The sequence below is a fragment of the Rhincodon typus genome, chromosome 2 (genome assembly GCF_021869965.1).
Source record: "Rhincodon typus isolate 14 chromosome 2, sRhiTyp1.1, whole genome shotgun sequence".
NCBI lineage: Eukaryota > Metazoa > Chordata > Chondrichthyes > Orectolobiformes > Rhincodontidae > Rhincodon > Rhincodon typus.
The window spans coordinates 82,902,198-82,926,712 of NC_063333.1; the positions used below are offsets into that span (position 1 = coordinate 82,902,198).

The 24,515-nt window shown below is 41.1% G+C and overlaps 1 protein-coding gene across 1 annotated transcript in view; it reads right to left on the reverse strand.

Moving 5' to 3' along the window:
• Positions 1-24,515, reverse strand: part of LOC109931812 (histone deacetylase 9-like) — a 948,406-nt gene that overhangs the window by 24,424 nt on the left and 899,467 nt on the right. Inside the window, exon 24 of the mRNA XM_048608478.1 lies at positions 15,675-15,808. Within this exon, the coding sequence (XP_048464435.1) occupies positions 15,675-15,808 (134 nt within the window). The remainder of the gene's footprint in view (positions 1-15,674; positions 15,809-24,515) is intronic.

Consider the following 24,515-nt stretch of genomic DNA (forward strand, 5'->3'; position numbering starts at 1 on the left):
CGGGGATGGAGCCAGTAAAGGTGAGTGTAGGTGGGGAGTTAGGGAGGGGATAGGTCGGTCCAGGGAGGACAGACAGGTCAAGGAGGCGGGATGAGGTTAATGGGTAGGAGATGGGGGTGGGGCTTGAGGTGAGAGGAATGGTTAGGGAGGCAGGGACGAGCTGGGCCAGTTTTGGGATGCAGTCGGGGGAGGGGAGATTTTAAGGCTTGTGAAGTCCACATTGATACCCTTGGGCTGCAAGGTTCCCAAGCGAAATATGAGATGCTGTTCCTGCAGCTTTCGGGTGGCATCATTGTGGCAATGCAGGAGGCCCAGGATGGACATGTCATCCAAGGAGTGGGAGGGGGAGTTGAAATGGTTCGCGACTGGGAGGTGTAGTTGTTTGTTGCGAACTGAGCGTTGGTGTTCCGCAAAGCGGTCCCCAAGCCTCCGCTTGGTTTCCCCGATGTAGAGGAGGCCACAACGGGAACAGCGGATGCAGTATACCACATTAGCAGATGTGCAGGTGAACATCTGTTTGATGTGGAAGGTCTTCTTGGAGCCTGGGATGGAGGTGAGGGGGGAGGTGTAGGGGCAGGTGTAGCAGTTCCTGCGGTTGCAGGGAAAAGTGCCGGGGGTGGTGGGGCTGGAGGGGAGTGTGGAGCGGACAAGGGAGTTACGGAGAGAGTAGTCCCTCCGGAAAGCAGATAAGGGTGGTGAGGGAAAAATGTCTTTGGTGGTGGGGTCAGATTGCAAATGGCGGAGGTGTCGGAGGATGATGCGTTGGATTCGGAGTTTGGTGGGTGGTACGTGAGGACGAGGGGGATTCTGTTTTGGTTGTTATTGCGGGTAGGGGGTGTGAGGGATGAGTTGCGGGAAATGTGAGAGACATGGTCGAGGGCATTTTCGACCACTGTGGAGGGGAAGTTGAGGTCCTTGAAAAACGAGGACATCTGGGATGTCCGGGAGTGGAATGCCTCATCTCGGGAGCAAATGCGGCGGAGGCGAAGGAATTGGGAATAGGGGTTGGCCTTTTTGCAGGAAGGTGGGTGAGTGGAGGTGAATTCTAGGTAGCTGTGGGAGTCGGTAGGCTTGAAATGGATATCGGTTTCCAGGTGGATGTCAGAGATGGAGACAGAGAGGTCCAGGAAGGAGAGAGAGGTATCAGAGATGGTCCAGGTGAACTTAAGGTTGGGGTGGAAGGTGTTAGTGAAGTGGATGAACTGTTCGAGCTCCTCGTGGGAGCATGAGGCGGCGCCGATACAGTCATCAATGTAACAGAGGAAGAGGTGGGGGATAGGGCCAGTGTAGCTTTGGAAGAGGGATTGTTCCACATATCCTACAAAGAGGCAGGCATAGCTTGGGCCCATGCAGGTACCCATGGCCACCCCCTTTGTCTGTAGGAAGTGGGAGGAATTGAAAGAGAAGTTGTTGAGGTTGAGGACGAGTTCGGCAAAGCAGATGAGGGTGTCAGTGGAGGGGGACTGGTCAGGCCTGCGGGAGAGGAAGAAACAGAGGGCCTATCAAGCCATCTGCATGGGGAATGCAGGTGTATAGGGACTGGACGTCCATGGTAAAGATGAGGTGTTGGTCACCAGGGAATTGGAAGTTTTGGAGGAGGTGAAGGGCATGGGTGGTGTCACAGACGTAGGTAGGGAGTTCCTGGATCAAAGGGAGAAAATGGAGTCCAGATAGTTGGAGATAAGTTCGTTGGGGCAGGAGCAGGCGGAGACAATGGGTCGACCAGGGCAATCAGGTTTGTGGATTTTGGGAAGGAGATAGAAACGGGCGGTGCGGGGTTGGGGAATGATGAGGTTAGAGGCTGTGGGTGAGAGGTCACCTGAAGTGATGAGGTTGTGGATGGTTTGGGAGATGATGGTTTGGTGGTCGGGGGTGGGATCATGATCAAGGGGGCGGTAGGAGGAGGTGTCAGAGAGTACCCGCATGGGTACCTGCATGATAGGGCAAATTCCTGACAAGTAAAACACAGTGGGTATCTGGTATGGAGCAGCTCACTGAATGCCTGTCCTGACTACCATGCAACTGCTTCTTCACAGCAACGTTCTTGCATGCTCCATGGTCACCATCCTCCTCAACCTTTCACCAAAACAACTCTACATTGGCAAATCACTCGCCTCACACCCGCCTGCTCTTAGACTGATGTCGACACCATGCCAGTCTTCAATACTTTATTTTGGAGCTGACAGGCACTGAATACTTCCAAGCTTCAGCTAGGTCTCTTTGCAGCAAGCACTGCAATGGTTACATGCTCCTTATGGCTCTAACTTGCTTTTTTTAGTGTTCACTCACTTTTGCATTTACTTGAGGCTGTCATCCTCAGTCTGCTTCCCAATTCTCTCTTGGTGCACAGTGACTTAAACACTGAGTTGCAGGCTGTTAAGTCTCTATGCTTAGCACAGAACAGGCAGGCAGCTAGTGATGTTGGAGAGCACTGAATAGTCAGTCTATCCATCAGACAGAGGGTGCAAATGTCATTGTGCAGAACTATGCTACAAGAAGATCAAAGCTGACTCACGTCCTAGCAGATTATATGGCAAACACACTGCATGTGCTTCAAGCAAATGACAATATATGAGAGTCAATGAGCAATAGCCCTTTGTATGGCAAAGGGGGACAGGCAGTCAGTGAGGGGACATTGCCATGGTTCAGTCAAGGGACTCATCCAATTACACTACAGTTGGTTGCTCATGATTAGTCCTTCAGATCACATGCTAGTAGTCCGAGGATTACACATAGGACAATTGGGATGCTGTAGAGATATCATTTGTGGATTAGGCCCGTTTTTTCCCTGTAATGAAACAAAAAGAAGGACTGAAAATGATGGGACTGTATTGATAAGAACTTAGTGGTGATAAAGGAGCAGGAGAAATGGTGAGAAGTGTCCAGCAATTGAGCAGAAAATGAAGAGTCAGGAAGGGTTAGAAGGAAGATAAAATGGGTGTGGGCCCTTGAATCAGCATGACGTATTCAGTACCGAGAGTTGTAGTCCGTGAACATTGGTGAGAAGTGCGTGCAATGACAGAGTTAAAGTGAGTGTTAACCCTCCAGAGTGTGAGGCAGTGAGAGAAGATGGTGGCACTTAAACTTGTGAAGCACAGAAAGTCATTGATCTTCTGTTGCAATTTATAGAGTCATAGAGTCATACAGTGTGGAAACAGGCCCTTCAGTCCAACACCAGTTCATGCCAAACATGTTCCCAAACTAAACTAGTCCCATCTGGCTCTGCTTGGCGCATATTCCTCCAAATCTTTCCTATTCATGAACCTACCCAACTGTCTTTTAAACTTTGTAACTGCACCTGCATCCATCACTGTCTCTGGCAGTTCATTCTATACATGAACCATCTAAACACAGTGGCTTAGTGGTTAGCATTGCTGCTGTCACAGTGCCAGGAACCCAGGTTCAATTCCAGCCTTGGGCGAATATCTGTGCGGAGTTTGCACATTTTCTACTGTTTACTCCCACAGTCCCAAGATGTGTAGGTAGGGTGGACTGGCCATGCTAAATTGCCCATGATGTGCAGGTGGGTTAGCCATGGGAAGTGTGGGGTTGCAGGGACTGGGTGAGATGGTCTTTGGAGAGTCAGTGTATACTTGATGGGCTGAATGGCTTACTTCCATGTTGTAGGGCTTCTATGATCTCTGTGCAAAAATGTTGCCCCTCATATTCTTTCTAAATCTTTCTCCTTTCACCTTAAAAATATGCCCCTAGTTTTGAACTCCCCTACCCTGGGGAAAAGACCCTTGTCATTCACCTCATCTATGCCCTTCACGATTTTACAAACCTGAATAAGTTCACCCCTCCACCTTTTGTCCATGATGAATGAATCTGTTTCCATGACCTCCTTTGGCAGTCAGAAGGGAAAAGGACTGCCCTTCTTTCCATGAGCCCATCCACAAACACCTCCAGATCTCTCTACCAGAAGCAGGGAGCTGGCTTGTTTTTACTCTGAGACGTTCTCTGCACTGAGCACTGCAGTTTGAGAGAGGCATCCTGGCATGGAGCCTCTGAAGTGGTGTGTAGCTGGGTTTTAAATATGGAGCCAGAGATGTATGACAGGCACTTCCACCTCTGTGGTTACATAAGTGCCCAAGGAACATTCCCAACAGCTCAGATGTGTAAATAACGAAGAGTAAAAGTGAACAATCATATGGGAAAATTCACCTTAGCCATGGTGTACCAAACACCATGCAAGTCATTTGCCACCATACGTTAAAAACTGGGAGAAGTCAGTCCTATATTTCTTTATTGTAAAGCATTCCAACAATTTTTAAATGCTTGATTTTTTTTCAGCAGAAAAAAGATTATCCTGAAATATTCAGAAGTTTTGCAACTTTAATAATGAGAAACTCATGAAATTTCCAGAAAAAGGAAATAAGATAGAAATTCAAATTCTTCATTTGAATAACAGAACTTCTTTATTACAAGGCTTCATTTGGAATTCATCTTCAGGATACTGCATTGCAAAAATAATTGCAATAGTCAAACAAGAAAATAGCTTTTAAAACTTTCTGAAGAAGGCTTGATTAAACTAATTATGCAATCTAAAACATCAAAAGCAAAACTAGCTCCATCTATTACAAAAATTAAGAATCCCTACAATAGTTTTCAAGTAAGTCAATGAAGTAGGAAAAAAAAACAGCATCACAATAAATCAACCACAATGGGGTAAGTTGCTACCAACCTCCAAGGAGATTTAAAATCAAAAGCATTTTAGACAAGGAACTAAACTGGATTTTATAGAATAGACAATTCATGTGATATAGAATTGTTCCAAACTTATAGGAGAAGCCCAGAGAAGAATAATTGCAAGCTACTTTTTTAATGTCAGTCCACTATTTTAAGACTGAGTTCAATTCTGGTCTCCTTGCTATAGGAAGAATGTTGCGAAACAAGAAAGAGTGCAGAAAAGATTTACAAGGATGTTGCCAGGGTTGGAGGGTTTCAGCTATAGGGAGAAGTTGAATAAGCTGGGGCTATTTTCCCTGGAGCATTGGAGGCTGAGAGGTGACCTTAGAGAGGTTTATAAAATCATGAGGGGCATGGATAGGCGAATAGTCAAAGTCTTTTTCCCAGGGTAAAGGAGTCCAAAACTAGACAGCACAGTTTAAGATGAGAGGGGAAAGATTTAAAAGGGACCTGAGGGGCAACGTTTTCATGCTGAGGGTGGTGTCGTGTGGAATGAGCTGCTGGAGGAAGTGGTGGAGGCTGGTACAACTACAACATTTAAAAGGTATTTGGAATGGTATATGAATAGGAAGGGTTTAGAGGGATATGGGTCAAATGCTGGCAAATGGGACTAGATTAATTTAGAATATCTGGTCAGCATGGACGAGTTGGACTGAAGGGTCTGTTTCTGTTCTGTACAGCTCAATGGCTATGACTCTAAGACAACATAATTTAACCTTTGACAATACATTTGACATTTACTTTACATTAACTAGCAAACATGTTGTGGAAAGAATAAGGTTTAGTCGAAGTATAAAGCTTCCAGGAAAACCTATTGACAATTTTATTTATTGTCTTTGCGCACTATCAGAACTTTGTGATTATGGTCATTCATAACCCCAATTAATTTGAAGCAGAGTATTGTCAAAATTTCCAATCCATCTCTTTCAGATATTTTGCAAGTAAAAGAGGATTTCCTACTGGAAAGAGCTATTCAAATGGGAACAGAAAGTTAGCTTAGCTCAAGAATTTCATCAAATTTCATTCTTTCTGAAGTATAAAAAAGAAATCATATGATAGACTGAAAGAAATGTCTAAATCAGTTGATGTCAGATGTTACTGCACCAAATATGGCATTAAAAATGGCAACCACACCGTCCAGTGCCACAACCTTTACACCATAACCAATGGGATTTAGTGGTTGACTCTCGTTACAGTCAATTTATCTTTTTGGAAGAAGCAGTACCAAAACAGTTCAATCAGATTTACTGTCCATGACTGAATTTGATAAAATGATGATGTTATCCAAAAGAATAGGAGCAAGAATCGAAGGATCACAAGTGAGTCTACCTCATTACAGTGTCAATTGGAGACAATTAATTCTTTCAGAAACACAATGAAACTCTCTGTCAAGATTTGCGGAAATAAAGATACTCTAATGAAACAAATGTTCAACAGTAACACTGATACCAGAGGATATCCTCAGTAAAGAACTTCTGAAATAAATGATCTGCAATAGATCTTGTGTGCCAACAAACTTTACCTGAAGAAGTTCATCCTCCGCAAAGGACATTCACGAAATTGAATATTCACCAAGGCTCCAGTATAGCAACAAACTGTACCTGAATATTTCGATCTCAAGCAGCAGACTTTAAACCCAAAGAAGTCATCAGTCATTTTTAAAGCCAGAGTCTTGGGAAGATTTTTGGTGATAAATCTACTTCCTTGAAATGACTATATGGAGAATTTAATAACTAGAAAAAGCATTTGTTAAGGACAGGATGCAGGGTAATGCTTTACAAGATGGTCAGTACAGGGAAGCATTGACTGACATCTCACAATAGGTCCCACCCATGAGGATATAAAGGACTAGTTCTTGGAGTAGCTAACCAGAGTTGTGTACAGTCTACAAGTTCTGCATGGGTTCATTAGAAGGTGTGTCTTGCTTCAATGACTATTCTTAGTGTTACGTAGCTAAAGCAGTGGTGTTTAATCTTGATGTGAGCCCGATAACATAAATGGTTCCTTTTATTGTTGGTCTTGACGTAACATTCTGCTGGTCTGCTTTTTATGGTTGAAATGAATCAACCAAAAATCAACCTGTGATATTTGGCAGTCATGTTTTGTAAATGTCATGTCTATATAAAGAAGTCAAATTTGCCTATCAAAAGATATATATATAATTTATATATATATTTATAAATAGCATAATTACACAGTTGTGAAGAGCACCCACCTATATTGCATGGAATGGATTATTCAGCCCCTTGAGCTGTTCTACCGTCCAATCAGAATAATAGCTGATGCTTACATCAATTGTATATATGCAGTATAGATACATATCTCTTGATAGCCTGACCAAATAAAAATCTATAAATCTAAATCTTGGAAATGTCAATTAACGCTGCAACAACATTCATTTGGGTAAGAAAATTCCAAATTTTCTCTGCTCTGACATGATTAGAAAGCATGTCAGTGAATCAATGTAACTACAAACAAAGGTATACAGAAGTATGTATTATATAAAGGCACTGGTTAGAAATAATTCAATGACCTTTACAAGATTGAATCAAGAACACATTTTAGAATGTTAAATCCTGAAAAACTGCTGGCATGAATAACCTACTGCTCAACCAAGGACTCTGCAAGCTAATATTAGTTTTGTTAATTGACCATGGTATATTCTAAAGACAGAGGTATCAAAATCACTAACAACCTCCAATTGTGGTTCTGTTCCATGATTATCAGCCCAAGTTGAAAAAAACCCTCTTTTTTTTTATTCATTTGTGGGATGTGGTTGTCGCTGGCTGTCCAGCATTTATTGTCGGTTTCTAGTTGCCCTTGAGAAGGTGGTGGTGAGCTGCCTTCTTGAATTGCTGCAGTCCTCCTGCTGTGGGTTGACCCACAATGCTATTAGAGAGGGAGTTCCAGGATTTTGTCCCAGCAACCGTGAAGGAAGGGCGATGGTGAGTGGCTTGGAAGGGAACTTGAAAGTGGTGGTGTTCCCATATATCTGCTACCCTTGTCCTTCTAGATGGAAGTTGCCATGGGTTTGGAAGGTGCTGCCTGAGGATCTTTGGTGAATCACCCTGGTCTGTGCAAGCACACTCATTAGTTATAGTAAATGTAACCCAAAGTTTAGGCATCTGATTCAGCAGGTAGATAAAGCTGGAAGCTGCAAATTTAGTTACAGAATTGAAGCAATACAAAAAAGCTTTGAGGTGAAATTGGTTAACAAATAGTGCAAACCATGCTGAAAGTGAATACATTTTAAATCAACTTTACTTTCTTGTCCATTGATGTCATGCCTCACTCTTCCACCATGTGATCAATGTGGAGCATTGTGGTCCAAATCAGAAGCACTACCAGATAAATGTGAATGGCATTTTGTGACAACACAGGACTCTGTGCATATTGAACTGTTTAAACAGTTTACACTGTGTAAAGATGGAAGATGGTGATCTTCCAGGAATCACTGGAGTCAGGAAGGAACTCAGGGGACTGGAAAATGGTTAACGTAACACCCTTGTGCAAGAAAGGAGGGAGAAAGAAGACGGGAAATTATAGGCCAGATAGCCTGACCTTGAGCATTGGTAAGATTTTTGAGTCCGTAATTAAAGATGAGATTGTAGTGTACTTGGAAGTGCCTGGCAAAAATAGGATTAACTCAGCACAGCTCCATCAAGGGAAGGTCATATCTGACAAATTTGTGAGAATTCTTTGAGGAGGTAATGAGTAAGTTTGTCAAAGTAAGCCAATGGACATGATCTATTTGAATTTCCAGAAGGCCTTTTGCAAGTTGCCACACAAGGGACTGCTGAATAACTGATGGTGTTAGAGGCAAGATACTAGCATGGATAGAGGATCGATTGGCTGTAGAAGGCAGAGAGTAGGGGTAAAAGGGTCATTTTTAGGATGATAGTGAGTGATGAGTGGAGTTTTGCAGGGATCTGTGCTGGGACCACAACTATGCAGGTTATACATTAAGGAACTGAGAGCATTGTTGCTAAGTTTGCAGGTGACACAAAGATAGATGGAGGGACAGGTAGTGTCGAGGAAGTGGGGAGACTGCAAAAGGACTTGGGCATGCTAAGTGAGTTGAACATGCATGTTCTGTTGGTGGTTAGGAAGGCAAATGCAATGTTTGTATTCATTTCAAGATGGCTGGAAAGCAAGAGCAGAAATGCATTGCTGAGATTGTATCTCTGGTCAGACCTCATTTGGGATTTTGTGAACAGTTTTGGACCCTTTATCTAAGGAAGGATATGGTGGCATTGGAGGGGGTCCAGAGGAGATTTACAAGAATGATCCCAGGAATGATGGGCTTGTCATTTGAGGAATGATTCAGGACTCTAGGCCTATATTCAATCAAGTTTTATGGATGAGGGGTGATCTGACTGAAACTTAGAGAGAATACTTAGAGGTCTGGATAGAGTGGATGTGGAGAAAATGTTTCCACTAGTAGGATAGACTAAGACACAAGGGCACAGCCTCAGAATAAGGGACGGCCCTTTAGAACTGAGATGAGGAGGAATTTCTTCAGCTTGTGGTGGATTGGCTGTTTTCAGATTCCATTCCATTCTCCAAGGAGGAGAAGCATTCTGCTGGTGCCCATGGAGCATGCCTGGAGATTTTTTTTTATAGAATCCCTACAGTGTGGAAACAGGCCCTTCGGCCCAACAAGTCCACACCGACCCTTGGAGCATCCCACCCAGACCCATCCCCCTATAACCCACCTAAGCTACACATCCCTGAACACTACAGGCAATTTAGCATGGCCAATCCACCTAGCCTGCACAAGCGGTCTTCTCCTGAGATTCTTTCCTCTAAGTGCAAAGACATGGAATGCGGGCACCCCACCACCCATACTAACTCACTGTGCCCTGTGCAGACTCTTCTGGTGCTGCTGCAGGAAGAGGAGATCTCGTTGCACCACCCCATCCACCAGGACCTCCAGGTCCCTGTCAGAGAAACATGGTGCCACCTTCCCCTCCTCTGACATCTTGTGCACACATTCTTAATCAAGCAGGGTAGCTTCAGAGTACCAGGGCTCATCTGGCTTCACTGTGGAATTTTAAAGGACAAGGGTTGCTGGTCTTTTGGTAAATATGCATTGAGTGGTGGGTTGTTCTGGGAACAGACTGTAGTAAGATGGGGCAGTAATCAGGCATGAGAAATGCCATAGCAGAGTGCTAGTTAATTCATGAGATGGTTTCAGTAAGACAAGGTAAGAAAACTCACAAGGCCTTCCAGCAAAAGACCTTCAAAAAACTCAATGAAATGCGGAGTTTGCCATTTCTTGTTAGAATCATAGAATCTCTACAGTGCAGAAAGAAGCCATTTGGCTCATTGAGTCTGCACCAGCCTTTCAAAGACCATTCCACCTAGATCGATCCCCTCCCTCTATCCCCATAACCTTGCATTTACCATGGCTAATCCCATAGCCTACACATCACTGGACACCATGGGGCAATTTAGCATGGCCAATCCACCTGGCCTGCATATCTTTGGACTGGGGGAGGAAAGGGGAACAAACTTTTGCAGACACCGGGAGAGTGTGCAACATTTATGCAGACATTCACACAAGGCTGGAATCAAACCTGGGGTCTCTGGCGCTGTGAGGCAGCAGCGCAAACCACTGAGTCAACATGTTACCCAATCCAAGTAATCTGCCCAGTTACATGAATGTACTGGTTGCGGCCAGAACCACTCATAAATATCATCAGTGAGGTTTGATCAAAAGGACAGATAAAGAGAGAAAGAGAGAGAGAAAGACCTCCGACCAAATGATCAATTCCCAGAGTGAGGAAACCTGCCTCTGTCAATTTGCTAGTTTCATAAGAATTCCCGATAACAGGCACTTTACTACTTTTTTTCTCAACTCTTTATGAATCTTCTTCCAAATTGTGAATACTTCCTGATTGTTTGGAATAATCTCCAAATTACTCTCTAATGTTCCTGGAAAGGGTGCAAATTAAGCTTAGCAAGTCATCATTCACTTATCTAAACGTGTCCACTATTTTTATTCCCCATTTTATTTCGATCTTGTATTTAGTTCATTGGTGCCACCATGGTCAGTCCTCCTTTGAATTTGCCTATGTTGTTCTCTTTATGCTTCTAGTCTGGTATCCTATGTGTCACTTCTTAAATTCCCATTGCGTTTATTTTCAGAAGATCTCTAAACAGTGGAATTCTTCACCTCCTCAGCCTTGCCTTTCTCTTACAATTGTTGAGATTTTAGAACAAAGTTGCTGCTCTAACCTAAGTTGGAAACCTATTTCTGTTTTGTTACTAAGACCACATTTTTCTACTAACATTTCCAGTTCTCTCCTAAGACTTTCATGATTTAATTGATACCTCCATTGGTTGACATCTGCCTCCTGAAGGATTTACCAGCCAACTTCCCACCTTCACTTCCTCAAAATTACTACTTATTCAGAATGCTGTGATTCATGTCTTAGCTTGCTTAATACCGTGAATACCGACCAGATTTATTCTTGTCAGATTTCAGTGATTCATGCTTGTGCAAATTATTTTCAAGGTAATTAATTCCAATTTCAAATGTCTCTGTGGCTTCACACAAGCCTCCCTCAATGACCTTGTACAGCTCTATGCTTCTATGTATGAGCTTTGTTCTTCTATCACTGTTGACATTTCCTAGCCATCTCATTACAATTTGGTAACTGTTATTTCAACTGTTACATGAAAAAACTGCATCACCTGTCTCCTTGCAAAGAACATCCATCCTCCAGAACAAGCATTGAGCAAAACCAAATCAGAAAGAAAGGAATCTAGCCGAGAGAAGCATTCATTCAGCCACAGTTGTTTAAGTTACCACTGGAAACCACTAGCTATTACCATATTTCAGTCACTGGTCAGCTGGTGAGAGACAATCATGTGCCAAGCCAGTTAACACTCTTCTATGTTTGAGAAACTGTTTCTCTGGGCACAGGTAGAAGCGGAAAGGATACTAAAATGCCAAGACTTCTTCGTGAGCCTTCTCCTCTCTTTCCACACAGCTTACAAGTCCAAAACCTGTTTGCTGTTTCGCTATCGGTGTGCCACAGATGAAAATTATAAAGTGCTGAATTCAGAAGCTGCTTTCACCCAAGAACAGATAAACCATTTGTCGATATCTTTAAATCGTCTCAATGCTAAAACTAGAAGGGCAATAAGAGCAGCCTGGATCCACCAAAGTCACAAAAATCATATTAATTTAGCCTTTACTGAGTTTTAAAATTGGCCCCTACTCTATTCTCCCACTTTGTTATCTATTTTTGCATGTGACAATCCGAATATTTATATGTGCATGAAAGTAGGAGTGCTTTTATTATTTTAATTAGACCCAGTTGAGTACAATAAATATTAGTCTCTTTTCGGTTCAAAGCTCAAGAAAACCTGTCTGTTTGAGCCTTTTATAGTCACAGCATATAAACAGTTAATCACTTACTGAAATGTTAACCATATCCTTTAAAAAAAATCTGCAGTCAAACATGGATTGGGAAAGAGGGTAGCCAACCCCTTCTCAGCTGATCATAACGACTCCAATTGGAAGTTTTCGAATTGTACGCTCTTCCAAAGTATAGCAATTCCAATCTCGATTCAGTGGTGAACAGCTGCCTAGCTAATGTGGCAAAGGTCACCAGATGTTACCTGGAAGGATCCAGTCATAAAGAAATTCAAGGCAGAGGTCACCTTAACTAATAGAAATGATGTTTTCTCGGGAGAAAGTAGGCTGCACATCTTCAGCCAGCTGTTGATAAATCTCTCTAATAGTCTCTTGGGGAAGCATAGCCTTCCGTCTAAGTAAAATTTTTTTGTTCTTTCAACATTGCTGAGCGGGTACATGAATACACGAACTGAAAGCTTGCATGAAGCCAGATTCTGTGAACTTCAAAACTAGCCTCTTCCATTGACTCGCTTCTTCCTTCTCCATAGCATAAGAATACAAAGATTTCTATTGCAAAGTCCTGTGGCTGGAACTAAGTTCAAATAAAAGCAAACATCCTGACTGAACCTCTTAACATATTTAAAAAAGGACAGATTTCAGGCAAAGCATACTACCTTCAGTAGCAGCATACAGAAAACTTCTTCAATGTGGTAACCGCCTCAGATCCATCTTCCCCCAGCCCCTCTTATCACTATTTGCTGGTGGTAATCATTTGGAATGGATTTGGGGAGAAAGTTTGACAAAATGGATCAGAGGATTTTGCCACGTCTTTGACCCCATTTCCTTTATTCATTCACGGAATGAGGGTGTCGCTGGCTAGGCAGCATTTATTGCCCAGCGGGCAGTTAACAGTCAACCCCATTGCTGTGGGTCTGGAGTCACATGTAAGCCAGACTTGGTAAGGATGGCAGATCCTTTCCCTAAATCCCTACATCCCTAGCAGCACAGCAGATTAACAATGACTTGATGCTTGGCATCAGAAACTTTTTGGGCACCCTTGCAAACCTATTTTTTAATTCATTTGTGGGATGTGGGTGTCACTGGCTGGCCAGCATTTATTGCTCTTCCCTACTTGCTCTTGAGAAGGTGGTGGTGAGCTGCCTTCTTGAACCACTGCAGTCCATCTGCCATGGTTTGACCCATAATGCTGCTAGGGAGGGAATCCCAGGATTTTGATCCAGTGACAGTGAAGGAACAGCAATATATTTCCAGGATAGAATGGTGAGTGGCTTGGAGGGGAACTTGAAGGTGGTGGTGTTCCCATATATCTGCTGCCCTTGTCCTTCTAGATGGAAGTGGCTGTGGGTTTGGAAGGTGCTGTTTAAGGAACTTTGGTGAAATTCTGCAGTACATCTTGTAGATAGTACACATTGCTGCTGCTGAGCGTCAGTGGTGGAGGGAGTGGATGTTTGTGGATGTGGTGCCAATCAAGCAGGCTGCTTTGTCCTGGATGGTGTCAAGCTTGTTGAGTGTTGTTGGGGCTGCACTCATCCAGGCAAGTGGGGAATATTCCATCATATTCCTAATTTGTGCCTTGTAGATGGTGGACAGGCTTTGAGGAGTCAGTAGGTGAGTTACTTGCCACAGTATTCCTAGCTTCTGATCTGCTCTTGTAGCCATTGTGATTATGTGGTGAGTCCAGTTGAGTTTCTGGTCAATGATAACCCCCAGGATGTTGATAGTGGGGGATTCAGTGATGGTAACACTGTTGGATGTCAAGGGGTAGTGGTTAGATTGTCTCTTATTCGTGATAGTCATAGCCTGGCATTTGTGTGCCGTGAATATTACTTGCCACTTGTCAGCCCAAGCCTGGATGTTGTTCAGATCTTGTTGCATTTGAAAATGGACTGTTTCAGTATCTGAGGAGTCGCAAATGGTGTTGAGCATTGTGCAATCACTGGCGAGCACCCCACTTCTGATCTTACGATGTTTTCCCTTTTTCCACTGAACTATTAAAATGACATTTGATAGATTCCAGTGAGGAGCTAATAACTGCGGGAGCAGAGGTTTGCAAAGAACAATTGGCAGTGAAAATAATGAATGCCTGTGACATAAATGTTAGAAGAGCAATTCTTCTTTTGATGCTTTCACCACAGATAGCAAAATGGAACAGACACAGATAGCTTTGCAACACTGAACATAGAAGGAACAAATGAATTTGGCTGGAATTTCTTTAGCTTTACTCTCTCTGCATTGACTTTTCCAAAGCTATGTTGGAATTCCTGTTTGCTATGAATATGGGATTTCAAAATAAGCTTTCTGCAAACTAACATCCAAACTATTGTTGTCTTTAACATTTTAGCTTGCTGCTAGTTTCCTTACTTAAAAACAGACTGCTTATTTTGTTTTGAAATTAACTATAATGCACTGTTGCTTGCGCCTTGTTTTCTATGGCATAAGCAATGTGTGACAATCTGATTATTTGCTTCAAGAAAATAATTTGAAAACAGTTTTGCATGAAGGTTTTCTACTGGCCTTATACCAAGCTTAAGGGGAGAATCGGACTCTCCAAAAAGTATAAATTATTGCTATACCTTCAAAATGAAATTCTAGGAATGACTGATGTAGAATATAGCCTCCTGTATTGGAAAAAACAAACAGCTAAATAGATTGGCACCATAACATTCCTTCAAAATAACTTCCAAAGAATACATAATTAATAATTCCATGCACAGGTTGAACCCTTTCATATTCTGTGGTAGTTTCTGAGTGATTAATTTGTTTTCCTTTTGTTCAGTAGGTCAAAGATGTTTGCACTTACAGATATGAATGAGAATTATTTGCTGAATTTAGGTGGGCAATCATGATCATTCTCAATAAAATTAGACAAATGTCTGCATTATAAATTCTTTAAAGGTTGAGATAATTGTGTTATTTATTCAATGTAACCCAGGCAAACTATAAAATAATGGTCTCTTGCTTTTCTGGAGAATAACAGTATTTCTATCAAAGTATTTTGCTGACAGTTATTTGGAAGGAAAGAGTACCACAGGCTTTCCGTTTGCAATTAGCCCACACCTACACATCTGACCCACTTAAAAAAAGATTTCAAATTACTGCTAATCGCACAATTAGTTTCCATTTTTCTGAGGATAATCAAAGCCTATGTACTAGTGTGTTGCTTATTTCAGAAACTGGGGCCAAAGAAAACAATGTACAAAGGGACATATTTTGGAAGAGAAAAGTATCAAATGTTTGTGAACTTACATTCCCAGCACATGAATAAGTACTTGTGAGAAAGCATAGAATATCTGCACAGAGGTCCTTGGGTGTTTTTTTTACAACGAGAAACTGTTTAAATAGCCAAAATATTTTTTAAAAATCAAGCCTATTGTAAATTAATGCTACTGAGATCTTGGATTGAAATCCTTCCATATATTAGTAAGTGGAAAATTGATCAAAGAGAATGTTAGACTAATTATGAAATTCATCACTATACAAATGAGCCTCTGTTAATGCATGAACAATTGTTCTGAAAATGTAATCACAACAGAAGAAAAAACACCAGCAAGACTGAAAGTTTCTAGTGGAGCATTGACTTGTGAGAAAATTGTACCTCATTTCCTAGCAGGGCATAAAAGCAGGCCTCTGACGCATCACAGATGGCAGTAAGATTGTGCCCACCTTCAAGAGCTAAAATTACACGGCCCTTTGCCAAGCTCATTAGCTCCTTTGTCAGGTACTGAAAACCTAAGACAGAGAAAAGAATAAATCTCAACAGTTTTATGCAAATTAGATGTTAATTTACTGTGGTATTCAATATCATTTTACTGTGCAGGCTGTTCTTCACTTTGTAGACTAGTTATTGTGTTCACAATACTTATTGTTTTGTTTAATTTGGTGCAATAGGAAAATGAGTGTTCTGATTCCAAAAATATATCTTTTTTCCAGGGGTTGCCTGTGCTCCACATTACAAGTACTACAGGCCATGGCTAACTCTAAGAAAGTGCTTTCATGTTCTTTTCCTCCTCGTGAAGAATTATGTGGATTCTACTGAATACATCCCTCTGAAGGCACAGCTGAGATCAAGAATTCACCATGGGGCTTGGGCAACTTCCTCTGTACTTTATGTAACTAAAACCATAAATCTGTTACTTTTAAACCCGGCATAAACCTTCAAAAAGGAATCTCCGGGATAATGCATTTGAGTCCAATGTTCTCTGCTATAGAGGTCACAAATTTTCGATACAGCACCATAATTCTACATTGTGATTTTTAAACATCTAATTGGGTATTCACATTGAAAACCAACAGGTCAGTAAGTGTAGAAGTATTTTTATCATTTTCATTTTGTATTAAATTTAAACTTAAAATCAAATACCATTTGTAACATGTAAAATGGTAGATTAAGAGGATTAGCTCTATATATATATACAAACATAAGCTAAATGTTAAATAATTTAATTAAACTTGACTGCAAAACTGAAGCAATAGCTGCATATATTCTGAACTATTATAAAGTACTTTTTTTTCTTATTTTTCTCTCTAATATGTTATTTAATCTAATATGGTGATATTCAGTAGTGGGAAGGGGATATAGGCAACCCAATATTCAAACTCTCAGGACTTATGTATCGTGATCAGTGTAGACCATCATGTTAAAGGGTAAGTTTAAGGGCACCTTTAATAAACAATACACTATCTAAAACAGAAGTCCTTAACATAGAAGCATGGCCCATATTTTTATTACTGTCTTTTGCTTTATTTGCATCCAAATAGGACATCCTTCATTCTGATGTCTCCATCTCACCTAATAACATTCCTCTTATAACATTGAGTCAGAAAGCACCATTGGGAGGTGGGTTATCTGAGTTTTCTTTGTAATGTGAAACCAGCCTGTTTCCTGCAGTCAACTGTTTAAGACTGCAGCTGACAATCTTGGGCTCAAATTGAACTCTCTGTCTCATGCTACAAAGCAAAGTAACAAAGATGGTAAAAACATGTTACATAAAGACTAATGAGCGAGTGGATTGGGATTTCGACAGTTTTGACTGAGTGGTTATGATGCAGCCATAAATTTAAGTATTGGTCTGGATTTGTGTTAGCAATAGCCCTGAAATGTTGAATGCTCACCATTATTTGGTAAAACTGATTGCCAGGTCAGGTATTTTCACAACCATGTTTAAATACAGAAATTCACAAGTTTTCTGATGGAGGTACCTTGTTTCTACAGAAGATGTTCTGTTGCAGTCTTTATAGATGGAATTACATATAAATCAATGATTTGCCATGAATGTTAACTACCTACCATTCTTCCTATAAAGAACAAATAAAAAGTTAAATAAAAATCAAAAGAACTGCGGGTGCTGTAAATCAGAAACAAAACCAGAAATTGCTGGAAAAGTTCAACAGATTTGGTAGCATCAGTGGAGAGAAATCAGAGTTAACATTTCTGGTTGAGTGACCCTTCCACAAAACTCAATTAAAAAGTTAAGCCGTATTCAATCAAGGACTTTGCACACCACGATCAGATCCTTCCTCAGAATTCTCTGATGAGAAGACAACTTCAACTTAGCCCTTCTTTGTAAAAGAATCACTCCAGCCCTTCTGCATCCTCTCCACTGGAATCACATCCTTCCTATAATGCGGCAACTACAATTGTACACAATACTCCAACTGTGGCCTAACTAACATTATTTACAGTTCTATCATAACCTCCTTGTCTTGTATTCAATGCTTTGATTGGTAAAGGCAAGAATCCCACATACCTCCTGAACCTGCATATCCACCTGTCCTGCTGCTTTCAAGAATCTATAGATATGCATGCCAAGCTTTCTCTAAACCCCTGTACTTTCTAGGATTGTACTTTTCAATGCGTACTCTTTTGTATTGTTAGTCTTCCCAAAATGCATCACCTCACACTTTCCGGGATAAAATTTCATTTGCCATTTTTCAGTCCTTCAGACCAGCCATTCTATATTGGCCAGTTGTCTAAGGCTTTCTTCCTTGCTTTTTACCATACCTCCTACATTCAGATCTAGAGCCATTGAGAAGTTAATTTCTTGGTCAAAAGACCTTGATTTTCTTAAGATGTGTGGACAAGATTAGTTACCTACTGGAATATACAATGACTATTTGAATTTCTGATGACAATGAGAGGTAAGTCATATACCTAACCAAGCTTTCTGCATGTTTACTAAGGAGACAGATTCTGGCAAAAGATCACCAGTAACTTTTCTCTCTCCATCTAAGTTTGCACCTTCTTTGGTAAATTTGATCATGTCTATATTTTGGTAAGCAGTGAACTTTAAAATGAGAGTTTAGCTTCCATAAGAATTTCATTCTTTTTCATAAGAACAAGACAACAGCTACAATCTTAAACTACCAGCTAAAGGCAAAAACCTATAAATAATCACAGTCTGACCAGACAGTCAGTTAAAACCAATGATCTCTTATTGATCATCTTTTTATTTAACTTTAACTTGGCCCAAGCTACCCTCCTTAACTCTGTAACTAGTTTTTTACATGTTTTGCTCAAGTCTGTGTGTTCCCACACAACTTGCAAAAGTCAGGATGCATTTTACATTTTTAAAACATTTTTATCTGGTACCTAATAACACTAACCACTTCCTTGTTAATCTGGTTAATCTGAAGGAAAACTGTATGTCTAGTTCATTATAAACTGCACGTAAACCAACAAGTACACACTGAACTGGCAAATGCAACCATTTTTTAAATTCAAAACTCCATTACAACCAAATGAGAAGTGGGAAACCAGGGCTATTCCGTCTCTACTCCCCTGGTCATAACATTCCCAAGTAATGTTTGATCGTTTAACACTAAAAACTTCAGGCTATGAAATCCTGTCAGTCAGTAGTCAATGGTAATTTTTCAGGTTCAGAAGTGGCAGGGCTCGAGGTTGGAAGTGAGCTTCATTGGGCATAATAGTGCTGGACCAGATCCTGCCACCTTCCTACATTTGCTGGGACCCATGTTCTGGGTATGAAAGCTGAGATTTGACGCTTCCACCGCCCCCCACCCTCCTCCAATTGGAGCCCTTATGTGGCCCACGTAGCTGGCCTGAGCTACAATTCTTACAGCTTCAGGCTGGATAATGGAGTCGGCCTACCTGAGTAGGAAACCAGGTCAACAGGTAGTGAGTGTCTGGAGCAGAAACGCAGTGATAAAACAGTAGAATTTGGAAATAAATGCACAGATCATGTTGCTCCTTTAGTTTCAAGTATACGAGATGAGTCGGACCTGTTTATCTCACTTGTCGCTTTTACTAATTTTCTTTTGGTGGACGTGGTGAAAGTGTGATTCCTTGATTTGCACTAATTTGTTCTTAATTGAGAAACTGAATGGAGGGCAGCAGGGTGGCCATTAAGAACCAGCCCTTGTCCTTGCTTCTTGCTCTCTCGGTGCTCTCTCCCCTTGACCACTAACCTCACATACACCGCCAAATAATGCTTACCTTTCCAGTGGACTCCCCTGGGGGTTTCTGGAGGGGTGGAGTGGTATTGCGTCTTCAGCAGCCAAATCCAGCCCCTGGTTCTGCATGTGCAAGCTAATCAGAAGATGGAAGCTCTTGGTGACTGAATTTTCCTGCTCCTGGCCCTGATTTGTCCTAGGGAAGCCACTAAAAACCGATGGTGGGTGTGTCCAGAACTAAGGGTCACAGTATAAGGATTCGGCGTAGACGATTTAGGACAGAGATGAGGAGACATTTCTTCTGAGCGGTGACGCTGTGGAATTCATTACCACAGGAAGTAGTTGATTCCAAAACATTGAATGTATTCAAGAGCCAACTAGATGTAACACTTGGGGCAATTGGGATCAAAGGTAGTGGGGAGAAAGCAGGATTAGGTTATTGAGTTGGACAATCAGTCATGATCGTGAAGAATGGCGGAGCAGGACTGAGGGGCCGAATGGCCTCCTGCTGCTCCTATCTTCTAAGTTTCTATCTTAATCAGTTGCCTGAATGTTAGAACATCCATTCGGGTTCCCATACTTGTTGGCCACAGGCTTCCCTCCAATAAACATAGCTGCTTTTAGATTTAATCCAAAAAATGGGATGGGCCTGGCTTTTTACTGGTCAGTATCCAAGGAGCCAGAATAACCTCAGATGTCTGATCAGATCTGTTAGACAGCACGTGATATCACTGGTTCAACTGAAAGGGACATATTTTCTACAATCGCTCACAACATAAAAAGAAGTTGTTTTAAAAAATTCCAAATAAACTGAAAGGTAAGTCATATTTTTCAAATTCTTATTGTTATTAATACCTACCATTCTTTTTCAATGAATGCTGATTACATTACTCGCTTGCCTTTAAAGAGAAAGCCACTTGGTATTTAGAGGCCAAAGGTGTCACACTTGCAGTTTGGAGATCCAGCAATATCCCCACAGTTCTTTCTAATACAGACAATTGTCCCTAACAGAGGGCATCAGCCATCAGACAGTGGCCAACCTCCCCTGGGATCAAGAGCCCCAAAGCAGAAGTCTTGTGCAGCGGCAGTGGGCAACTGATCAGAGGGCCAGTAGCCTGGTTGAATGGCAGTGCCACTGGGAAGACAATGCCTGCTGCTGGTACATCATCCAGCTGAGGCCTAATACCGAGCCCTGGTTACAGGTAAGGGATGGCAGGAGGGGAGTAGTCTTGTGGTGGAGACCATGTGAGCTGTGTGGGGGATGGGGTGGAGCAGTGTGGTTCCTGTTCCTGATGATCAGTCCTTGATCACGTACCAGGTGCTTTTTGCATGAGGGCAACACCACACACACACACACGTAGAAAGACACACACAGACACACACACACACACACATATACACACACACACACACACATAAATACACACGTAGAAACACACACACACTCACTCATACACATGCACACACACCTAGAAACACACACACACACACACATAGAAACACACACACACACACACACACACACACACACACACACACACATAGAAACACACACACACACACCTGAAGTCCATGTTTCCCACATGTCTTGCCCCCTTTCCCACCCAGCGCTGGTTTAATAACAGAGGCAGTGGGATGACGCCCTTACATGAACATTAAATGCATATTTAAGGGACTCATTTGTTGGTAAAGTGAAGGATATTGATGAGCTTTGCCACCTTGGACTATATTGAGATGGATGCAGTAAGGAGTCACAGACCCCACTGCACTCCTGCCTGATTAAATAGCCCTCTCCCCGCACCAAACAATTCATCGAGAGGCCCGTGAAATAGCTACACTGAGCCCTGACACAAAACTCCCAACAACACACCCCAATTGTGGAAATACATTATAAAGGGAAAAGGCGCTAAAGAGTTCGTAATCAAATTTCTATGTTGACATCAAGCAGGATTGTATTGATATCACACTTCTTTTTCTTAACTATTGTAAAACTCCTGTCCTCTATACATCATGAACATTAAATGTGTGAAGCCATGAAATAAGAGAGCATCGACCTGGATCTGGGATGCAGGAAGTCATGCATTATGTTTGCGATTCCAGAAGGCTGGTATCCCTGTTGTATATTAAGTTCAAAGAGGACTCAGATATCCTGCCAAGTTTGACATCAGGCTGCAATAAACAGACAGCCAGGAATAATTTACCTTTTGTTTCTTTAATGTCAAAGTCAACTCTGCATGTGCCTTGGACAACTACAAATCACAGGCCCCAAATGAAGAAACTGAATGTTTCCTTTGATCACTCTGCATTACATAAATTGTCATATTTTCCGTAATTAGACACATTTCATTTTCAGTTTTCAAATGAGCACAATACCAGCTCAATTTTTGTTTGTTCCTGATAAGACCATTTTCCTGAATCAAAATCAGATTATTCTGTGTTTTCTGTGAAGTACAGCAGGATCTGAGTCTCATTTAAACTATACTATTGTATGTTTTAATGATTAAATCAAATCCAGTTTCTTAGATGTTCATTCAAAATTGAACCAAAATGAAATTTCCCTCCTCTCCCCAGTAAAAATGTCAGATTTTAACCAGTGTTCATTTTCAGATTTTGCATCAAATTAAATGGTGTTAAGAAAATGCAGATTTGTTGTTGCCTACTTACAGAGATTATGATTACAGAAATGCTGATTTTGAGCTGTTGTTTCACTTCAAACAAAGGTTGCCCTTGCACGTTTAACTTTTATTCAGATTTTGGTTGAGATATGTTAATACTGGGGAAAACAGCAATTTCCATTTGGGGCAGTCTGTACCAGCATTGTGTGTTTTCTGTGTCTAGCTGTACTATGCTGAACTGAGTAAGATTGCCAATTTAAGGGATGAAGATCTATTCCCTTCTACCCGTGGCACAGTGTGATTCAGCTGCAGAGAAAATGGATAGCCGACAATGTATGTCAGTGCAGCTAATTTGCATTTGCCCTGGTTTCTCACATGTAGGCACTGTGGGTGCATGAGTTGCACACTGCTCAATGACACAAGCTTGATGACAACGTTTCTTTGGGGACATGTGCTTGCTGACTCAGGAATCACAATCGATTATACACTTATAATGATGTATACCTTTAAAATGTGGAGCAAAGCTGACTTCTGCAACTGGAAGTAGTTTTCAATCTCCTGTGTTACTGCCTCCTTAAGTGCACTGTGGCTGTACCTGTTTCACATGGATTTACAGTAGTTTGAAAAGGTGGCTCACCACCAACTTTCTCAAGTGTAATTAGGGCTGGCCAACAAATGCTGACTTTATAATAATGGCACATCTCATGAACGAATAATATAAAAACACAAAATCATTCATAATTTAAAATTTTGATAGTGAAAATATATTGTGTTGTCGTATATTTTTTCATTTGTTTCTAAATGTGTTTGCTATTTTGTTATTTTATAACAATGTTTATAGATTAATATTTTCCGCTCTACAAACAGAAAAAGATGATTTCATGGAGCTCATGAAAGTTAATGATATTTGACATATTTTGTTCTGGTATAGTTCAATGTATTTCCATAACTTTAATTAAGCCTATATAAGATTCTAGTGTTCTCCTGAGGTTTGATACTTAACTTAAAATATGTTATTCCCCATTCCCTCAGTGGTAAATAAAACCAGATAATATCATTATGACACCTCAGGCTCCCTGGAGTTCAGACCAGCCCAACCTCTAGACACTAGCAGAGTGTGAAAGCCTGAGGGTTAGCAGACCAAAGAACAGATGGTTTCTAATCACCACATGCAGCTAAAACATACAGAGACAGGCATCAGAGTATCCTCAAAATCAACAGGTCCTTCCCTAGCTCTAAATCCCAGCAGCGGAATGAGTTGCTTGCTAATCTCTTGAGTTTTATTTATTATCCACCTTCTTTCCCTTGTTTAAGCTTGAAATGCATTGGAGAATAAACTGTGATGCTGAGATTATGTATTGAAAACAATTTTTATGACTTTAACATTGTAAATAAATGACTACCATTGTTACAGATGTCAATAAAAAAATCTATCTGCAGCTCTCATGAAGTGCCTGGCACCTTACATTATTTATATCTTCCATTGTAGAAACCTAACAGAAAACCTTCACCTTGTGAACTATGGAGGTACTTTTCGATCAGCTGTACAAAGTATTTCCATCCAGCAAGGTTCACCGTGGAAACCTTGCTCTCTCCATCTACAAAACAAAATACTGTGGGTGCTGGAAATCTGAAACAAACATTGAAGATGCTGGAGAAATTCATTAGGTCTGGCAGCATCTGAAGAGCAGTCATACCCCATACTTAAAATGTTAACTCTGTTTCTCTCTTCACAGATGCTGCCAGATTTGTTGAGTTTATTCAGCATTCCCTGTGTTCTTATCAACAATGTTAACATTAAATGAAATGCCAAAAAGATTGCTAATATAGCACCATTTCTTTTAGCATCATGGACTAGTCTACACCTTTTATAAATTAACTTAATCGTCTAGCAGGTTACTTGTAATGCCTCCTCTGGAGGGCTGACCAATATTTTGGAACTCATGGCCAAATATTTTGCGTCAAAGCAATAAAAGGGCTGCATGAATTCATAGGAAACACACCTCATAGAAAGAAACTCCACAGTACACTGATATCAAGTGGATGCCATCCACAAAAAACACACACACAAATGAAAAAAATTAGATCTCACACAAAAAGTCACATTCCCTATTCATAAAAAGTTCAATATTTGATGTGCACTAAAAGCTAGACAATCAAAACATAAAAATCCTATCCATCGAGGATCTCAAATCAAAAAATTTAAAACTGCTCCTCTCCCTATCTATCTCAACCCCTACCCTTCTTTCCCCTCAAGCATTAGTCATCCATCTTTATTCTCAGCCAAGGCTCCAATCTCCTCATCACTCAGATTTTGAAAATCAATAAGATTTGGGTTCAGCTTTTTAATTCATTGGGATGTATCTTGTTTTAGTCTTCAAACTAAGCTATTCACTCAGGTCCACTCTTCT